The following is a 21,717-nucleotide window of genomic DNA, read 5'->3' on the forward strand; positions in this document are numbered from 1 at the left end:
CGGCATGGTGGCTCAGTGGTTAGCAGTCGCCTTACAGCAAGAAGGTCACTAATTTTGAGTCCCAGCTGGGTCAGTTGGCATTTCTGTGTGGAGTTTGCAAGTTCTCCCCGTGTTAGCGTGGGTTTCCTGCGAGTGCTCCAGTTTCCCCCACAGTCCAAACACATGCGCTATAGGTGAATTGAATAAACGAAATTGTCTGTAGTGTATGTGTGTGAATGAGTGTGTATGGGTGTTTCTCAGTACTGGGTTGCAGCTGGAAGGGCATCCACTGCGTAAAACATATGCTAGATGAGTTGGCGGTTCATTCCGCTGTAGCGACCCCTAATAAATAAAGGGACTAAGCTGAAAGAAAATAAACGAATGAGTGAATGAATGAATGAACGAACGAACGAATGAATGAACGAACGAATGAACGAATGAATAAATGAAAGAATGAATGAATGAATGAATGAATGAATGAATGAATTAAAGAACGAAACATGGCAGTGTTGCTCTTAGATGCTCAAACGCTCCAGCTTTGTTCTGCGCTGTTTTCTTGAGCAAAATAAAATACATTTACAAAATGAATTGCTTGCTTATTTAATATTACAACATATCTAAATACAAAGAGAGTCCCATATAAGATTGATATTTTATATTATAAATGGACCCGAATTGAAAATTTGGCAAATAGTTTGTTCCTATGCATTGTTTTCCCTACTCATTTCATGTATTTATTTACACATTTATAGACTTTTTACACTTTATTTTAATCTAGTTTTTGCATCATCAATCATGTTTAGTGTTAATTGATATTATTGTTATTTAAATACAGTTTCTATCTATTTGTTTGTGGCATCTGTGTTTATTTTTGCAAATATGAAGAGTTCAGATGCAAAAACCTCTAAATGCCGTCCAAAAATCTTCTCTAAAATGAGTATTTTTATCAAGCTCATGTGTGTATGCTCAGTAATGTCACTTTTATGGCAAAAAATAAGTCCTTTTCCTGGTCTTTAAAGTAAAATAACTCAACATAAACAAAGGAGGCTGAGGAAAATGTTCATTTTTTGGTGGAAATTTCAGACGGCACTTACAGGTTTTTGCATCTGAACTCTTCATATTATAATCTTTTTTATTTCATAAATTAACAAATGTATTGTGTTCCTTGTATTTCGCTTTTTAATGCTTTTTCTTTAGGCATTTCCATTAATCCCCTAATACTCCTTTTCCAAAATGAAAATATTACATCATTTAATAAATGTTCCATCTGCTTACCATAGTAATTACAATTAATTATGCATTCTAACCCTAACAATATAGGAAATACATGTAGCTAATTAGGGGCAGCATGGTGGCTCAGTGGTTAGCACTGTGGCCTCACAACAAGAAGGTCACTGGTTTGAGTCCTGGCTGGGTCAGGTGGCATTTCTGTGTGGAGTTTGGATGTTCTCTCTGTGTTGGTGTGGGTTTCCTCCGGGTGCTCCGGTTTCCCCCACAGTCCAAACACATGCGCTATAGGTGGATTGGATCAACTAAATTGGCAGTAGTGTGTGTGTGTGTGTGTGTGTGTGTGTGTGTGTGTGTGTGTGTGAATGTGAGAGTGTATTTGTGTTATGGGAATAGTTGGCGGTTCATTCCGCTGTGGCGACCTCTGAAATAGAGACTAAGCCTAAGGAAATGAATGAATGAATGATTGAATGTAGCTAATTAATATTACTGAGTGGTGAAAGTAACACTGAAACAACCCAGAATGATCATAGATACAAAATATAAATGATTCTGTCTTAATTAAGAAAATTACTTATTGGCTTAAAGGGATAGTTCACCCAAAAATCATTTACTCACCCTTGACTTGTTCCAAACCTGTCTGAGATTCTTCTGTTGAGGACAAAAGAAGATATTTTGAAGAATGTTGTAAACCTGTAACCACTGACTTCTGTTGCAGGGTATATACAGGAATCAGAGAGTGAAATTCAATACTTTTTTAAGACTCTTTCCAAACAGTTTAAGACCTTTATGCCACTTTTTGTAACATTGGCGACATTTTAGCTTATAGTATATTTACTAAACACTGACAGTAAGAAACTAATCCTAAACAAAAACATCATTCATATAAATGCATACACTAAAAATACTAATCCAGCAGCTATCAGCAGAAATAATGTTGTTGCCTTATTTACTGCAGTAAACAATGCAGCTTGATGTCAAGAATAGCAGGATTTTATTTATATATTCACAATATTCGCTGATTAAATTCATACAACTATACACTGTACAATCAGAAATTATACAAAATTGAATACCATGTAAAGCAGCATTTACCTTTAATACTTTAAGTACATTTCTCTAAAGTGATTTGTCAGATTTTAATATTTTTAAAGACCCCGCGGACACCCTGCATAGTATTTGATTTTCCTACTGTAGAATGGTTACACATATCTAGCATTTTTCAAAATATCTCCTTTTGTGATTAAAAGAAGAAAAATAAATCAAACAGGTTTGGAACAAGTCAAGGGTGAGTAAATGATGACAATTTTCATTTTTTGGGTGAACTGCTCCTTTAAATCTGCTCTTTTCATGACCTAATTTTAGAGATATAGCCATAATTTTTCCTGATTTTAAAACTAAATCTCATGCTCTGTCTCCAGGAGGAGTCGTCAGAAGCGGTGACAAAGGACCTGCGTCCGCGACTGTGTCACATGACCTTAAGCGAGCAGGGCTACGGCTTTAACCTACACTGTAAGAAGTCACGCGCGGGTCAGTTCATCCGCTCGGTGGACCCCGACTCTCCAGCGGAGCATGCAGGCCTGAGGCCCCGGGACCGGCTCATCGAGGTGAGATTATCTCCATCAGCCCAGATTAGCAGATTACACTCCACTTCTGAGAGTGAGCGATTACGCAATTCAACAGAAACGTTTGTTTGCTGTCAAGTCGTCCTCTTTGTGAAGGGAGGATCCTGTTTTAGAGCAGCCAGTTTGTTTGCTTACCTTTAAGTGTGTGCGTGTGTATGTGTGTGTGTGTGTGTGTGTGTGACCCATCAAATCCGTCTTAATGGGCTTAATTTGCATCCGTTTTCTGTAATTGTCACAGACAGATCAGTAATTATGACTGACGAGCAGTGCGTAATCCAGTTTGTCTCTAAATCAATATCATTAGCAAATAGGATTAATTATCAGTTGTTTTTTTTATGGATACCTGTAACAATAGTTTTTTTTAAATGATACTGGTGTCGAAGCGATACTTTTCAAACAATACTAGTGCCAAATCGATAGTTTTAAAATGATACTGAGGTGGAAACAATTCTTTTAAAATAATACTGGTACCGAATCGACACTTTTAAAATAATACTGGTACCGAATCGTATATAATAATACTGGTACCGAATCGACACTTTTAAAATAATACTGGTACCGAATCGACACTTTTAAAATAATACTGGTACCGAATCGACACTTTTAAAATAATACTGGTACCGAATCGACACTTTTAAAATAATACTGGTACCGAATCGTATATAATAATACTGGTACCGAATCGACACTTTTAAAATAATACTGGTACCGAATCGACACTTTTAAAATAATACTGGTACCGAATCGACACTTTTAAAATAATACTGGTACCGAATCGACACTTTTAAAATAATACTTGTGCCAAATGGACTCTTTAAAAAAAAATGGTGCCAAAACAATGCTTTTAAAATGATACTCATTCCAAATCTGCTAAATTGATACATTTAAAATTATACTGGTGCCAAATTGACACTTTTAAAACGATGCTGGTGCCAAATCTACACTTTTAAAATAATACTGGTGCTGAATAAGTACTTTTAAAATGATACTGGTGCCAAATCAATACTTTTAAAACAATACTGGTGCTGAATCTGCTAAATCAATACTTTTAAAATGATACTGTTGCCAAGTCAATAATGATGCCAAATTGATACTTTTAAAACAATACTGGTGCCAAATCGACACTTTTAAAATAATACTGTTGCCAAAAAGGACACTTTAAAATTATACTGGTGCCAAAATCGACTCTTTTAAAATGATACTCATGTCAAATTGATACTTTTAAAACAATACTGGTGCCAAATCGACACTTTTAAAATAATACTGTTGCCAAAAAGGACACTTTAAAATGATACTGGTGCCAAAATCGACTCTTTAAAAAAGATACTCATGTCAAATCGATACTTTTAAAACGACACTGGTGCCAAATCGACACTTTTAAAATATTTTGTTGCCAATAGGACACTTTAAAATTATACTAGTGCCAAATCGACTCTTTTAAAATGATATTCATGTCAAATTGATACTTTTAAAACAATACTGGTGCCAAATCGACACTTTTTAAATGATTCTGGTGCCAAATCAACACTTTTAAAATGATACTGGTGTCGAATCAATACTTTAAAAATAATACTGGTGCCAAATCGACACTTTTAAAATATTCTGTTGCCAATAGGACACTTTAAAATTATACTGGTGCCAAATCGACTCTTTTAAAATGATATTCATGTCAAATTGATACTTTTAAAACAATACTGGCGCCAAATTGACACTTTTTAAATGATTCTGGTGCCAAATCAACACTTTTAAAATGATACTGGTGTCGAATCAATACTTTAAAAATAATACTGGTGCCAAATCGACACTTTTAAAATGATACTGGTGCTAAATCGATGCTTTTAAAATGATACTGGCGCCAAATCGATACTTTTTAAATGACTCTGGTTCCAAATCGATACTTTTAGAACGATACTGGTGCCTAATTGACACTTTTAAAATGATACTGGTGCCAAATTGATACTTTTAAAAAGATACTGGTGCCAAATCTGCCAAATCGATAATTTTAAAATGATACTGGCGCCAAATCGATACTTTTTAAATGACTCTGGTTCCAAATCGATACTTTTAGAACGATACTGGTGCCTAATTGACACTTTTAAAATGATACTGGTGCCAAATTGATACTTTTAAAAAGATACTGGTGCCAAATCTGCCAAATCGATAATTTTAAAATGATACTGGCGCCAAATCGATACTTTTTAAATGACTCTGGTTCCAAATCGATACTTTTAGAACGATACTGGTGCCTAATTGACACTTTTAAAATGATACTGGTGCCAAATTGATACTTTTAAAAAGATACTGGTGCCAAATCGATAATTTTAAAATGATACTGGTGCCAAATTGATACTTTTAAAAAGATACTGGTGCCAAATCTGCCAAATCGATAATTTTAAAATGATACTGGTGCCAAATTGATAAAAATTTAATAAAACTTTTTGCTTTTGCATAAAATGAAACCCCCGGAGCCTGCACATGTGACTGTAGAATGACCAGTCTGCTCCCTTTCATATTAAAATAAATTAAATTTAAGATGAAAGACACATTTAAGATGTGAGTACATTACATATAAGACAGTTGATGACAATAATCTGGTGTTGGGATTGGGGCAAACACGCCATCAAAAAAATTCCTTACAATACTAAAACAAATAGCATCTGACATAATGTGATGAAGTACATAATTTGCCACATTTGCAAAGTGCTGGAAAAGTTGGAATATGCTTAAATTTGACTTTGGAAAAGGAGCAAGAACCCCGAAAACAGAAAGTCTTTGGGAATAACGTACCTTGTAATGTCAAAATTGACCAATAGGAAACAAGTATTCCAAACACCTGTGTAGTAATGGCTTTTAAACTCATTCAAATCAATAAAAGTGGAAAAAAAACACATTTTAGGTTGTGGGCTGTGAATGGGATTCCTCAGAAGTTTAATAATGGCTTGGCTGTGACGCGCTGCACGTTTGTCTGCTATCTTAGAAAGCCACTGACGTGCTTTTTATTATTTTGGCATAAAAACGCCCTTCCTCCTGGATAAAACCATAGACTTTCACATGCATTACATCAGTCTAAGAGACACAGGAACACACAAACACACCCCAAACTCTTTTATCAGACAGAGGCAGCAGGAGAAACCCAGAAAACATGGCAGATGAAAGTTTCTAGGTTATGTAAGGCTTCTTCAAAGACAGGAAGAGGAAGAGGAAGTTTCACAAAAAGGAGGAAGCAACATGGACTCACACTCCACCTGCTGGACAAACACTGACCAACAAATATGTGCTGCATGTAGTAAAATAACTATTATAATGAATATTAAATATAAAACGAATATTATATTTTTAACATTTAAAACAATATTAATATAAAGTACATTAAATATTTATAAAATATAAAATATTGTAATACAAATGACAAATAGTGTAATATTAGTGCATGGTAGTATTTTATGCTTAGGTAATATTATATTTGGATGTCCTAATATATACATATAGATAAAAGTTTAATAATATATTTCAGTGTTCTGGTATAAATTAATATAGAACTAATATATTTAGTTTACTGTATTATAATGCATTTATATTATAATAATATAATATAATAATTAATATGTTTAATGCATGTCAGTACACGGAAAAACAATAAATATATTTCAGTGTACCAATATCATAATGCAATTTATATCTAGTTTATTGCATTATAATGCATTTAAATTATATGTATATATATATATATATATATCTATATATATATATAGATATATATATATATATATATATATCTATATATATATATATATATATATATATATATATATATATAGATAGATAGATAGATAGATAGATAGACAGACAGACAGACAGACAGACAGACAGACAGACAGACAGACAGATAGATAGATAGATATTATTAGCTTGATTTGAAAGCATAGGAATTCAATAATAATTCATAATCAAGCATCCTGTATTACAAATAATATATAATTACTGTATATAAACATTTAAGTCAAAATATTCTACTTTACTGTGCAATATAATATATAACTGCATAATAAATAAATATAATCTTTAGTGCTTATGTGTATGCTAATTTAAATGCATTGTAGTTTGATAATAATTCATAATATTGTGCACTGTATTACATGTAATACATATGATTACTTGATATAAACAGTTGTCAAAATAATCTTCTTTACTGTGCAATATAAAATATAATTATGCATAAATAAATATAACCAATAGTATTTCATGTATAGCTTTAGTTCAGTTCATTGTAATTTAATATTAATTCACAATCTTGCACACTGTATTACATGTAACATAATTACTGTATATGAACTTTAAGTCAAAATAATATACTTTACTGTGCAATATAACATAAAATTATGCATAAATAAATTAATAAATTAATATAACCAATAGTATTTCATGTGTAGCTTCAGTTGAGTGCATTGTAATTGAATAATAATTCATAATCTAAATGACATGTAATATAATTACTGTATATAGACATAAAGTCAAATCTACTTTACTGTGCAAGATAAAATATGATTATGCATAGTAATAAATTATTAAATATAATAGAGGTGTGAACCTACACTGGTCTCACAGTTCGGTTCGGTTACGATTATCATGCCATCGATTCGGTTCAATTCGATATTTCAGTGCATCACAGTGCATTGACGATGCTTTCCATACACAGTGTTGTATTTTGGGGGGTGGCTAACAAGCTGTCTGTATAAACACACACACACACATGAACACACAGCACCACACTGTCTCTCATTCACACACATACACAAACATAGAAGGCACCAAACAAATACACGCACACGCCATGCGCGCTTGCTTGGTTGCTCGCTCTGGAGCGATATTGTGAGACCGGCCACTCCTGTTAAAATTACATCAGAGTTACTGACCGCTACCGCGCTTTATTCGAAAATTTATTCCGAATAGTGAAAATAGTGAAATTTTTAAGTAGTTGGCGCCTGTAGTGTTGTAAATACCCACGCTCGCCTCCCTCGTGACAGACCGCATATGAGATAAATGAAGAAACCGAAGAAACATTTAATTTTGACACCCCTATAATATAATCAACAGGCTAATAACACATATCAGCCAACATAACATATCAAATAGTGAGTGCATGTTGTGTTTGAGATATTACAGAACAGAACATGTATAAATGTGTGTGTGTGTGCGTGCAGGTGAACGGCTGCAGTATCGAGGGTCTGCGTCACGCTGAGGTGGTGGCGCTGGTCAGAGCGGGTGGAGGAGAGACGCGTCTGCTGGTGGTGGATCCAGACACTGATGAACTCTTCAGCCGACTGGGCATCGCTCCTACATCTACTCATCTTAAAGGTGCAGTGCGCACTTTTACATATACCGCCTGAGTGTGCAGAAAGAATCTATTTATTACACTGTAATTATATATTTCACAAAATATTTATTTAAATAGGTAGCTACTGCAGAAAATAAACAAAAACAGTTCAAATAAATTAAATTAAATACTTTAGAAATTAAAAGAACGCTACTTTTTTGGAGTAACATAAATTGTAATTTGTGCAATTGGTGTAATTGTAAATTTATTAAATATACACAATATTGGATTTTTAATTATATTCTTTAGGATGTGTCCACGCAGACATGGGTATTTTGTATAAACAGAGTTCTCCCCGCTTTGGTTTAAAAAAAACATGCCAATGTGACACATCTTAAGAACATCTTACCACTCTTTAATTTTAACAAGCAGTATTGGGGAAGTGAAGGAGACGATAAATGTCCAATCGCTGTGTCAGCATATGTTCTTTTGTTTTTGCCCGTACAGAAATCTGATATATGCCCATTTATGAACACATATATATAAATTATAAATAATATATTTGGACATGTATATTCTTTTTGGCTAAGTCCATTTATTAGTCCAGGGTCCCCTAAGCGGAATGATCCAACATATGTTTCACACAGCAGATGCCCTTCCAGCTGCAACCCATTGCTGGGAAACATCCATACACACTCATTCACACTCATACACCACGGACAATTTAGCCTACCCGATTCACCTTTACCACTTGTCTTTGGACTGTGGGGGAAACTGGAGCACGCGGAGGAAAAACACGCAAACGTAGGGAGAACTGTTATGAAGCGGACAGGAGACAGAGGTAAGGAAACGTTAGGGTGTTTATTGAATGACAACAAGGAGCACATGAAGGATAGCCAGGAGGATCAGGAATGATGTTGGGGTCTTTTCCTCCGTGGCTGGGTAACAGGAATACACGAGGATGGACAGCACACACCAGATACAGCTGACAGAGGATGACACAGACTTGGAAGGACTGGAAGACAGGACGATTCGGGAGGACCAGGAAGACTAGGAGGAATACAAAGAGAACAGGTAAGTAAATCGTTTGTTTAGCTGAGGATGACTACGCTGAGTGGTCGCTCAGTTGTCCGCTTTCGTCGAGACGAGCCCGGACAATGAGCGACTGGAGTGCTGTGCTTTTATCTGGTGCTCGTGAATGTGATGCAGCTGTGTGCTCATTAGAAGTCAGGTGATGGTGATCTTCGTGAGTGGGGGTCGTGAGAGCCTGACCAATCCATGACAGTACCCCCCTCCCCAGGGCCCGCTCCTGAGGGCCGACACCTCCGACGCCGTGGTGGTCTCCCTCTGCCTCTAGGCGCTGGGAACTCAGGGTGGCTCTCATGAAACTCCACCATGAGACTAGGATCGAGAATATCAGCTCTGGGAACCCATGTCCTTTCTTCGGGGCCGTACCCTTCCCAGTCCACCAGGTACTCCAACTGGCCACCACGACGTCGGGAACGCAAGATCTCCTTCACTGCGTAGACGGCTCCTTCTTCTAGGAGCAGTGGAGGAGGGGGTTCCTCTTCGTGGTCAGGCTCTGTGGAGGGAAGAACAGGATCGTGATAGGGTTTCAGGAGTGATACGTGGAATGTAGGGTGAATACGGTAGTGAGAGGGTAATTGTAGTTTGTAGGTGACGGGGTTAACCTGTTCCACGATGGTGAAGGGACCAACAAATCGGGGACTTAACTTGCGAGAGGGCAGTCGCATGCGTATGTCCCGGGTGGATAGCCACACCTTTTGTCCGGGTGTGTATCTGGGTTCTTCAGACCTTCTTCTATCGGCGGTTACCTTGCTTCGACGGACTGCCCTCTGCAGATGTTGATGAGCCTCGTCCCAGACTCTCTCGCTCTCCCGGAACCAGTGATCCACTGCGGGGACATCAGATGGTTCGCCATCCCAGGGAAAGAGCGGTGGTTGGAAGCCCAGGACGCACTGGAATGGCGTGAGTCCGGTGGAGGGTTGCCGCAGTGAATTTTGGGCATATTCTGCCCAGCCCAAATACTGGCTCCAGGAGCTCTGGTGACCACTGCAGAAGGTCCTCAGGAACCGTCCCACCTCCTGAATCTTCCTCTCTGTCTGCCCGTTGGTTTGGGGATGATATCCAGAAGAGAGGCTGACGGCCACACCTAGGAGCTTGAAGAAGGCTTTCCATAGACGTGAGATGAACTGTGGACCTCTGTCCGACACAATATCTTCTGGAATACCAAATGACCTGAAGACTTGATTAAAGATATTGTCGGCTGTTTCAAAGGCTGTGGGAAGACCTTTCAGAGGGATTAGTTTGACAAACTTTGAGAATCTATCTACTATGACTAGAATACAGGTATTACCTTCTGACGAAGGGAGATCAGTGATAAAGTCCACTCCTAGGTGTGACCAGGGACGGTTCGGAATCGGCAAGGGATGGAGCTTTCCAGCGGGTAGATGACGTGGGCTCTTGGATTGGGCACAGTCCTTACAGCCCTGAACATATTGCCTCACATCCCTTGCCATGTTTGGCCACCAGAATCGTTGGGATACTAGCGAGAGAGTATTGTTGATCCCTGGATGTCCAGTGCCTAGCGAGGTATGTAAGGAGTGGATCAGATCTACCCGGTGTTCAGGTGGTATGAACTGCCGATGAGGAGGGCATCCCGGCGGAGCAGGGGCTTCCGGAGTGGCAACGACTGGAGGAGCGTTCCAGGTGATCGGACACATGGAGATGTGTTCGGGAAGAATCTTCGTTGGGAGTTCTTCATGATCGTGATGCTCGTGTAAACGAGAGAGAGCGTCTGCTCTTAGATTCTTGGGTCCTGGACGATAGGAAATGGAGAAATCAAAACGTGAGAAGAAAAGTGACCATCTGGCTTGACGTGGACATAGTCTCTTGGCCTCTTTGATATATTGGAGGTTTTTGTGATCTGTGATCACCTGGAACGGATGTTTGGCTCCCTCCAACCAGTGACGCCACTCCTCCAAGGCTAGCTTGATTGCTAGCAGCTCCCTGTCTCCTATGCTGTAATTCTGCTCCGCCGGGCTCAACTTCCGAGAGAAATAGGCACAGGGATGCAGTCGGGGCGGTGTATCATGATGTTGAGATAATACTGCCCCGACGCCGGTGGTGGATGCGTCCACTTCCACCACGAAAGGAAGATTTGGGTCAGGATGAGTCAGGAGTGGGGCCCTTGTGAACTCCTTCTTAAGAAGGCGGAAGGCTGCGGCTGCTTCTTTGGTCCACTCCAGTCCTTTGGGTTTACCCTTGAGGAGATTAGTGAGAGGTGATGTAATCCTGCTGTAGTCCTTGATAAACCGTCTATAAAAGTTAGCAAACCCAAGAAACCTCTGGAGCTCCTTAATGGAAGTGGGTTCTGACCAGGATAGAACAGCCTCAATTTTCTTCCCATCCATACGTATACCGGTTTGATCAATGATGTATCCCAAGAAATGAATCGACTTCTGGTGGAATGAGCATTTCTCCGCTTTGAGGTAGAGGTGATGTTCTCTCAATGTGTGTAGGACCTCCGCAACGTGTTGGCGATGTTCGGCCTCACTCCGGGAGTAAATGAGGATGTCATCTATGTACACTATTACAAAGTGGTGAAGAAACTCCCGGAGGACTTCATGAATGAAGTTTTGGAATACGGAGGGGGCGTTGACCAGACCGTAAGGCATGACCTCATATTCATAGTGGCCAGTAGGGGTCACGAATGCTGTCTTCCATTGGTCCCCCTCACGTATTCTTATCAGATTATACGCGCTGCGGAGGTCCAATTTAGTGAAGACTTTAGCTTCTCGGAGCTGTTCCAAAGCGGCTGGTACCAGAGGAAGGGGATATCGGTATTTTACTGTACCGTTATTTAGGACCCTGTAGTCGATGCATGGACGCAGCCCTCCGTCCTTCTTGGCCACAAAGAAGAAGCTTGAGGCGGCTGGTGATTTTGAGTGACGTATGTACCCCTGACTCAGAGCCTCCCTTATGTAATCTTCCATTGCCTGATTCTCTGGAAGCGAGAGCGGGTAGATCCTACCTCTTGGCAACTGGGCATCTGGAACTAGGTCGATCGCGCAGTCCCATGGCCGATGCGGCGGTAGCTGGGAAGCTCTCTTGGGGCAGAAGACATCATGAAAGGAGCTGTACTCCTTAGGAATGTGGATAGACTGCTTCTCAGGAGGGCTCTCGACCGATGTTGCAAACAAAGAAATGGGGTTCCGACCTTGAAGAGGGAGATTTGGAAAACAGGTAGGTGTACATCCAGATCCCCATTTCTTTATCTCTCCTGTGCCCCAAGAGATGATGGGATCGTGCTTCACCAGCCACGGGCGCCCTAGAATGATGTCCATATTTGCACCCTCCAGAACCAGAAATTGAATCCTCTCTTGATGTAACAGCCCCACTTGAAGAAGGATGTCTTCGCATTGTCGATGGATACGGGTCGAAGATCGAGTGCACTGGGTTATCGGTTGTATCTGGTATATATGCGAGGACGCCTCAGTACGGAGGTGGAGTTGACGACAGAGGGATTGGGAGATGAAGTTCCCTGCTGACCCGGAGTCGATGAGGGCTGTGACAAGGAGAGAAATAGAGGCAGTAGTTATTTGTACGGTGGTAGTAAGTGGTTTACATTGTTCAATATTCGTACTGAATACACTCACTGAAGTCCGAATGGGACGAAGGGGACACTCCATACGGGTGTGTCCACTGACACCGCAGTATAGACACAGACCCCGGGTCAGCCTCCTCTGTCGTTCCGCTGATGTCAGTCTTCCAGACTCTATTATCATGGGTTCTGGTTCTGGAGAGGCTGTTGACTCAGGCGATTGGAGGAGTGCAGACGAGGGGGTGATGGTGTCCTGTTGATAGGAACGGAGACGATCGGAACATCGGAGAGAATGTTGGATGAATCTCTCCAGACCCATTGTATCATCTAATGTGGCCAGCTGGATTCGGAGAGTGGGTTCCAAGCCGAGCCGGTACGTGGTCAACAACGATCTCTCATTCCATCCACTTGCAGCTGCTAGAGTGCGAAACCGGAGAGCATATTCCTGTGTAGATAGAGTACCTTGCTTTAGATGATACAGCTGCTCTCCAGCGGCTACTTCCCCATCAGAACGTCCAAACACCTCTTTGAAATACTCCGTGAAGGTAGTGATGGAATTCATGACCGGCCCGGCTTGGTTCCAGATCGTCTCAGCCCATTTAAGTGCAGGTCCAGAGAGTAGTGATACGATGTAGGCGATCTTTGACTTATCTGTGGGATATAGAGAAGGTTGCATTTCGAATATGAGGGAACATTGTAACAGAAAACCATTGCACTCCCCCGCTCCGCCTGAGTAGGGCGCTGGTCGGGCCATGGGACTGGAAGGAAGGGCCGAAGAAGAAACTGTGGAGGCGGAAGTGCTCGGTGCTGGTGGTGCGTTGGAAAGTGGAGCTGGTGGCTGTAGAATCCGCTTCAACTGGTCCACCAGCTCTTGAAAGTGATCGAGGGTGCTCATGTTGTCGTCGTTATGGGTCCGGGCTTCTGTTATGAAGCGGACAGGAGACAGAGGTAAGGAAACGTTAGGGTGTTTATTGAATGACAACAAGGAGCACATGAAGGATAGCCAGGAGGATCAGGAATGATGTTGGGGTCTTTTCCTCCGTGGCTGGGTAACAGGAATACACGAGGATGGACAGCACACACCAGATACAGCTGACAGAGGATGACACAGACTTGGAAGGACTGGAAGACAGGACGATTCGGGAGGACCAGGAAGACTAGGAGGAATACAAAGAGAACAGGTAAGTAAATCGTTTGTTTAGCTGAGGATGACTACGCTGAGTGGTCGCTCAGTTGTCCGCTTTCGTCGAGACGAGCCCGGACAATGAGCGACTGGAGTGCTGTGCTTTTATCTGGTGCTCGTGAATGTGATGCAGCTGTGTGCTCATTAGAAGTCAGGTGATGGTGATCTTCGTGAGTGGGGGTCGTGAGAGCCTGACCAATCCATGACAAGAACATGCAAACTCCACACAGAAATATATATATTTTTGTAATATTTTGATGCATATGACATATTTTTTATTTGTGATATCCAAATATGAGCTTGTACACTACCGTTCAAAAGATTGGGCTCAGTATGATTTTTAAATGTATTTAAAAAAAAGCTTCTCCTGCTCACCAAGGCTGCATTTATTTGATCAAAAAAACAGTACAAATTGTAAAATTGTGAAATGTTATTGCACTAAAAAATAACAGTTCAAAAATCATTTATAATTTATTGAATAATTTATTCCAGTGATTTTAAAGATGAATTTTCATTACTCCAGTCTTCAGAGTCACACGACCCTTCAGAAATCACTCTAATATTAATTCTTCTTATTATTGTTATTATTATTAATGTTAATAGTAATAAAAGCAATAATGACTGGATTAATAATTTAATTTGAAACTACATACAGTAAGAAAGCAGTTATTTAAAATTGTAATAAATATTTAACAATTTAACATTTTTTACATTCAATAAACTCCGCTTTGATGAACAGAATCATTTTCTTTAAAGGGGTGGTCCACAGTGTAATTTTAAGGCTTGGTTGTTTATGAGATGCCAAGCAATGTGTCCTCATGCTTCACGTTATTTTTTTCATATATATTACTTTAATTATATACATCTACTCAGCTAACATGAAAACGACATATTTCATAGTTCATCTGAAAGGCCCGCCCTCAAGAGGCTCTGATTGGTCACCTATTATAATGTGCTGTGATTCGTGGAGTGGCTCCACGTCACCACATCCTGCCCCTACAAGCACACGTTTTTTGCGCTGTGTAAACACTGTCAGTCAGAGCAGCTGTGAGCAGTGTTAGCTGCCTGAATCCGACAGAAAAATAAAGAGCACACAGCTAAACCTCACGCCTGCTCTCTAAAATAAAATCTGACAAGTGTCTTTCACATATATTCGTGTTATAAGCATGTGTAAGTACTGTAATATGAAACCTTCACATATCTTTTGCGAGTTTGTTATTTGAGATGTAGAATGCAGGGAAAGCGTCCGTATAGAGAGACACTGCAGCGCTGGTAAAGATTGTGGGTGTTTACAGCGGTTTGACTGATAAAAATGAATTTGTAGCTAAATTGTTAGCGGTGCCAAACAGCATTTCCTGTTGTTTACGTTCTTGCTACAACACACCATTTACACTAGAAACTGTGCATGCAATAGATCAATTTTAATAAATAAAAACACTTACAGGTTGTGGCTCACAATCCACAGCTTCATCTGTTGGAGGAGTTTTTAACCGAATCCAGTACTGAACTGAGAGTGATTCTGGAAGTTCTCCTTTGTCAAATGCTAGCTATATATTTTTATAATTCTCTGGAACATTATTAAAATTAAACTGTAAGCACTTCTGTCTTTGTGTCGTGTCCTTTGGAAGCCCAAATACAGAAACGGAAGAAGCTCTGTGGAAATAGCAGCATTTGGACGGCATTTTAGCTTACTCTGCTTTAACATTACAGCGCCTCTGGTCACACCCAGTTGCTGCGCAGGGTGTATGCGTGTGGGGAATGCGGTAACCGGAAGCCCTTGTGATCTCACTAGCCCGGATGTATTTTTTCGTAGTCCCCAAACTTTGTTCGCTGTAGGCTTTGCTAAGCTAACTCTGTAAAATCCAATGTCTCAATTTGCATTGAACTTTGAGCGTATTACATTTAGAGATGTTGTTTATATTCACACAGCTACAGTACACATCAACTAAAGTTTAAAATTTCATATCTAGTGGACCACCCCTTTAAAAAAAACATCCCAAACTTTTGACCTGTAGTGTATACCATATATAATATAACATATGTAATTTGCATATGTTGCCAGATTTCTATATGTCTGCCTACATAAACAGGTGAATAAAATCAAACAATCATCAAGGAAACCTTTGAAATGATGCTAAAAAGCTGGGTATAATAATATGACACACATATTAAACAAAGATATTATTTACGTTGTGATGTGTTTGCAATCATTTGTTCCCAATGAGAGCAGAGTTTTGGTTCATATTTTAATAAAAAGGGTTAAATAATTAAAGACACTGCCATCTTTGCTCCAAGGGTGCTGATATTATGTGACAGGTCAACAGAATGATCATGTTTCTCTCTGGGAAATTCCCCCGGACTGGACAGCAGTTATTAAAATGCTTCATCTGACTGCTAGCGTGTTTATCATTAGGAAAGTTTATGCAAAGCATGGCGGATGCTCTATGCAAATTAGTAATGCAATCACTGATGCCGCAGCACACCAGTTCATAAGCCGCTGGCGTGTAGTTTCCATAATTATTTATATATTTGTAATATTTGACAGAGGACTGTGTGGACGGGCCAATCATAGAGATTCCACCTGTGTCTGCTTCAGCCCGCACCTCTCCACCAATCATCAACATCAGCCTGACGGATCCACCAATCACAAACGGCTCCCCGAGACACCAAAGTTATAGAAGCTCCTCCTCCAGATCCACCTTATCAGAGACCAGCGCCGAACTCAGCTTTGATACCAGCAACAAAGTGAGTGTGTGTGTGGTTGTGTGTGTGTGTGTGTGTGAGAGTGTAAATCATGAATCATCAGAGAAATGGTTTATTAATTAATTGTAAATATAATTTTTGTTGATAATAGTAATATTACAATAATACTGTTATTATTAATAACATATTCATTAAAAAATTAACAATAATAATACCTTTATTATAGTACAAATTTCAGAACAATAATAATATTAATAGTAATAATAACGTTATTAATCATACATATTTTTTAATTAATAATTGTTGTTGATAATAGTAAATCATTACAATTATTATTATATTACATTTATTTTATTCATTTAATTTATTAATTATTTATTATTAATTATAATAATTTTATTAATAATAATAACATTAATATTTGATTAAAATACTAACGATATCTTAATAATTTAGTATATTACAAATTAATTTCATTACATAAATAATACCAACAATAAACTAAGAAATTCATAATATATTTTGTATAATTTAAAAAATAAAAAATATATAATTTATATAATCATATATACTTTATAATTATTATTAATAATAATAATAAATAATAATTGTAGTTGATAATAGTAAACTATTACAATTATTATTATTATATTACATTTATTGTATTATATATTATTATTACATTACAATTTATATTTTTATTATCAATACTGATTTGTTATTAATTATAATAATTTTATCATTAATGATAACAACATTATTTGATTAAAATAATAAAAATAATAATAATAATTTAGTATATTACAAATTAATTTTATTACATAAATAACATCAACAATAATTAAACTAATAAATTCATAATATATTTTCTATAATTTTTTTAATAAAAAAATTATATGTATGATATATATATGATATATCATATATATTTTATTATTATTATTGCTTTTAAATAATAATTGTTGTTGATCATAGTAAATTATTACAATTATTATTATATTATATTTATTTTATTATATATTGTAATATTACAATTTATACAATTATTATCAATACTAATTTAGTATTAATCATAATAATTTTATTAATAATAATAACATTAATATTTGATTAAAATAATAACATCTTAATAATTTAGTATATTACAAATTAATTTCATTACATAAATAATATCAACAATAATTTAACTAAGAAATTCTTAATATATTTTGTATAATTTTAAAAATAAAATGTAATAAATAATTAAAATGTGCATTACCATTATTATTATTGTTGTTAATAGATATCACATATTATCAAATATGTCACTGTATGGTTGTTAATTTGATATATTAGTGATTTATCTAATAGTAAATGCTAATAATTTACATGATTTTAACACCTTATTAATATGGTATATGGTATATTACTAATTTAGTAATAAAAACTGTCGTTGGAGTTAGCATTGTTATAGTTATAATAATTTTTGTTGTACGTTTTAATGTAATAAAAAAAAAACTATTTTGGTAACAATTTATTAGTTGATAATTCAATAAATATATTATACAGACAGACAGACAGACACATAGTAATAATAATGTTTTTTTTTTTTATTTGAATTTGCAACGTGCATTAATGTCACTAATTCCTGAAAGAATGCATGGATTGAAATATGTGTTATAATGCTGAGTAATGTTATTTAAAATAAAAACGTTAGTAATTTGCACGCTCTCTTTTAATTAACGCAACAATATGCAAATTAAACAATGTGTTAACTGTTTCGCAGCTTACAGATTCTGACCATCACTCCAGCGATGATGCTCGTAAACCCAAACATGATGGAAAGTCCATGGAGCGTCCGCTAGATCCGTTCCGGGAGAGCGGTCTGCATCTGAGTCTGACCGCAGCCGAGGCCAAACAGAAAGCCCGCGCCAAACGACCCAACAAAAGAGCGCCCCCTATGGACTGGAGCAAGAAACAGCAGATATTCAGCAACTTCTGAAAGATGTTCAGCAACTCACTTCTAGACAGACCAAAGACACAGGCTTTATAAATTTCCTGAAATGAGGGAAGTTTGGCATCTTTTATGAAACGAAAGGAAGAAAATGTGTATGTTTATTAAGAAATGCAGAAGGTTTTTTCTTAATGGGCATCATTTTATGTGATTAATTTGTCAAGTTCCCTCAGATTTTCTAACAAAACAGCTATTTCTACACATAAGGAGACTGAGAGACAGTTAAAAAATGTGATTACAAGACAGAAATGGTAAGAAAAACAGAAGCAAAATGTCACTGCAAGTGAAAAATAAGACGTAGACTGAACGTCAAGCTGACAAAAAGTCATGATCTAGCCGTATCAGAGAGAATGTACAGTAAGTTGTGTTGGATGATAATGATAGATGGCAAGAAAGAACCATAGAAAAGAGTTGAGTCTAAGATTAACAGATGGAGAGTTAACTTAAATGACCTATTTACTAACTAGTGAACTTGTAACACCTCACAAAATTCACTATTAGCAGACATAGCCACATTTAAAATGTTAATTTATGTACTTTATGTTAATTGAAAACAGGTAAAAGTTTTTGATGACATCATCCTGCACTACACAGATTTCCGTCCAATCAGAAACTAAAACAGTTGTTATATTTTTTGAAGGCACAAGCTCCACCCACACTAAAATGTTTATTTATTTGTCTTCTTGTCATTTTGTTAGAAATGTTGGCTTGATTTTTTTAAAATGATACAGATTATGATTTATTTGATCACTCGGACATTGCAGTTCAGCAGATTTCTATCATCTCATTGTAAATCAATACTAACCTGTCTGAACAACATCATGTTTCAAAAATAAAACTCTAACTGGCTTTAATAGTTTGCTACACCAACATATATATACATATACTATTATAATAATAGCGTATTATATATTCTAAATACAAATAGTAGTACAACAATGTAACTAATCACAGAAAAAGTCCTTATATTTTTATCTTTTTATCATTTTAAGCTTATTTTGTTTGTTGTTAATGTATATAAACTGTTCTTGTCGCACTCATATGATGTATGTACATTTTCCCATATGCCAGACTCGCCCTCACACACATATAAAGCGAAATAAACAAAGTATTTTAGACAGAAGTTGTAATAAAGTGTGGTCTTACTCTGACGGTGCAACCTGACAGTCTCTCTGGCTCTCTCAGTTCCCCGTCGTCATCAGATCTGCACTGGCGCCAAATGAAACCGCCACCCTCAGATCCCTTTCTGGAGCCCTTCAGACCAACTGCGTTTTGTTTTAAACACAGCCGTGAGGATATTTTTTAACAGACGTCAGCGTTTTAGCGTGTTATATATATATAAAAAACGATCTCGTCTGCTGTTTCAGTAAGTCTTATCTGTGTACAATGCGTATAGTATGCCGTTTTCGTCGTGTTTTCTCAGCTTTTATGATATTTTCATGTATTTTAACCTCTTCATCAATCGCGAACTGTTAGAGAGGGAAACTGAAGTAAACTCCTCACACCTGCTGTAACGTCACTTCACTGGTCAGCCTAATCAATATTTAATTAACGGTAATATTTACGTTTATATCATCATTAATATATCCTGATGTCCTGTAGCTTAACTAAACGAACGAATCGTAAAAGGTGAACTAATATTTGTGTATAAGTAAAACTTTAAAAGCAGATATTCAGAAGAATAGCATGTAATATATATTATTATGATTATTAATTTATATTAATAACATGATTAATACTAAAAAATGCGGAAATAATATTGTAATATTGATATTTTGAACTGATTCAGAAGAATCGATTCGTAAAGCTGTATTGAATTTAATGTTTTATGAAGTTATAATGATTCAAATTATTTAACTAGCCTAAAAACAATTTCAGAAATAATACAATTATGCTTAAAATTGATAAGTAAAACTAGTGAGATTATTGGGAATGGAGAATATTAACATTAACATGATTGATACAAATAATTACTATTTTTACAGCTGATTCAGGTAAACTTTAGCAAGTAAATTATGTACTGTTGTGTGTAATAGTAAAACTATTAAGTAAGACTATATTAAGAATATTTAATATGATATTTATTATCATGCTTAATACTAAAACTATTGGGAATAACAATAATTTTAGAATTGTACTACACGGTTACTTGATTATCCTAAAATGAACAGGATATGTTCAATAATTAGTTTCGACCCTGTCAGTAAAAATGTGTTAAAGAAATATATTAAAAATAAAACATTTCCATTCAATTTTAGGAATATTTTCACCTTAATAGCCAAATGAATATGATAAATTATTCGTTTTAAACAGTTAAACCAAGTGTTTTGTTTATGATATTTATTCACACAAACACACACACACACACACATCGTTGATCCTCGTGCCTGTGGTGCTTCTCTCAAAGTGCTCATGGTTTCTTCCTCTTTTCTGTTAGTTTAATTTCAGCCCTCCAGGGTTTCACTTTAATAACACCTACACTCACACTACACTACAATGTACACAGGACATTAATTCACACACACACAATCAGTCTCTCGGGCTTCTCCACCACAACACACACCACACAGACAAACTGGTTAAAACATGAACAACTCTGACACATATAGTTTAACTTAGTTCTACGTTTTCCTCAGTATAATGCAAATTTAGTATGGTGTGTAAAAAAAGCCCTCACACACACACACACACACACACACACACACACACACACACACACACACACACACACACACAGACAGACAAACATGTACACACTGAGTTCCTGATGCTATTTGAATATATTCTGTTACTCATCTCTTGTAGGGGTCTATGGTTAACGTGTCACTGTAAACAAACTCTGATGCGTTAAACCCAAACTTCCTGCCACTGCATGTCTGTTTCCTGCGTGTGGGTTATTAGCGTGTGAGGTTGTGCAGTGAGATGTTTGCTGCTGTCACACTACACTAGTACACACACACATAGACAGGGAGAGAGAAACAGCTGGGTCATTATCTCAGATAGTGTTTAAACACATACCGTCTGGGATCAACACATCTGATGGCCGACTTTATTCAGAAAAGTAAGACT

General features: G+C 37.1%; 1 protein-coding gene across 1 annotated transcript in view; it reads left to right on the top strand.

Moving 5' to 3' along the window:
- Nucleotides 1-20,274, top strand: part of LOC130223824 (uncharacterized) — a 40,631-nt gene extending 20,357 nt beyond the window's left edge. The window contains exons 4-7 of the mRNA XM_056456426.1: nucleotides 2,628-2,813; nucleotides 8,033-8,186; nucleotides 16,498-16,697; nucleotides 18,421-20,274. Of these exons, the coding sequence (XP_056312401.1) occupies nucleotides 2,628-2,813; nucleotides 8,033-8,186; nucleotides 16,498-16,697; nucleotides 18,421-18,636 (756 nt within the window). The 3' untranslated portion in view covers nucleotides 18,637-20,274. The remainder of the gene's footprint in view (nucleotides 1-2,627; nucleotides 2,814-8,032; nucleotides 8,187-16,497; nucleotides 16,698-18,420) is intronic.
- The last annotated feature ends 1,443 nt before the right edge of the window (nucleotides 20,275-21,717 follow it).

The sequence above is a fragment of the Danio aesculapii genome, chromosome 1, assembly GCF_903798145.1.
Source record: "Danio aesculapii chromosome 1, fDanAes4.1, whole genome shotgun sequence".
NCBI classification, from domain to species: Eukaryota; Metazoa; Chordata; class Actinopteri; order Cypriniformes; family Danionidae; genus Danio; species Danio aesculapii.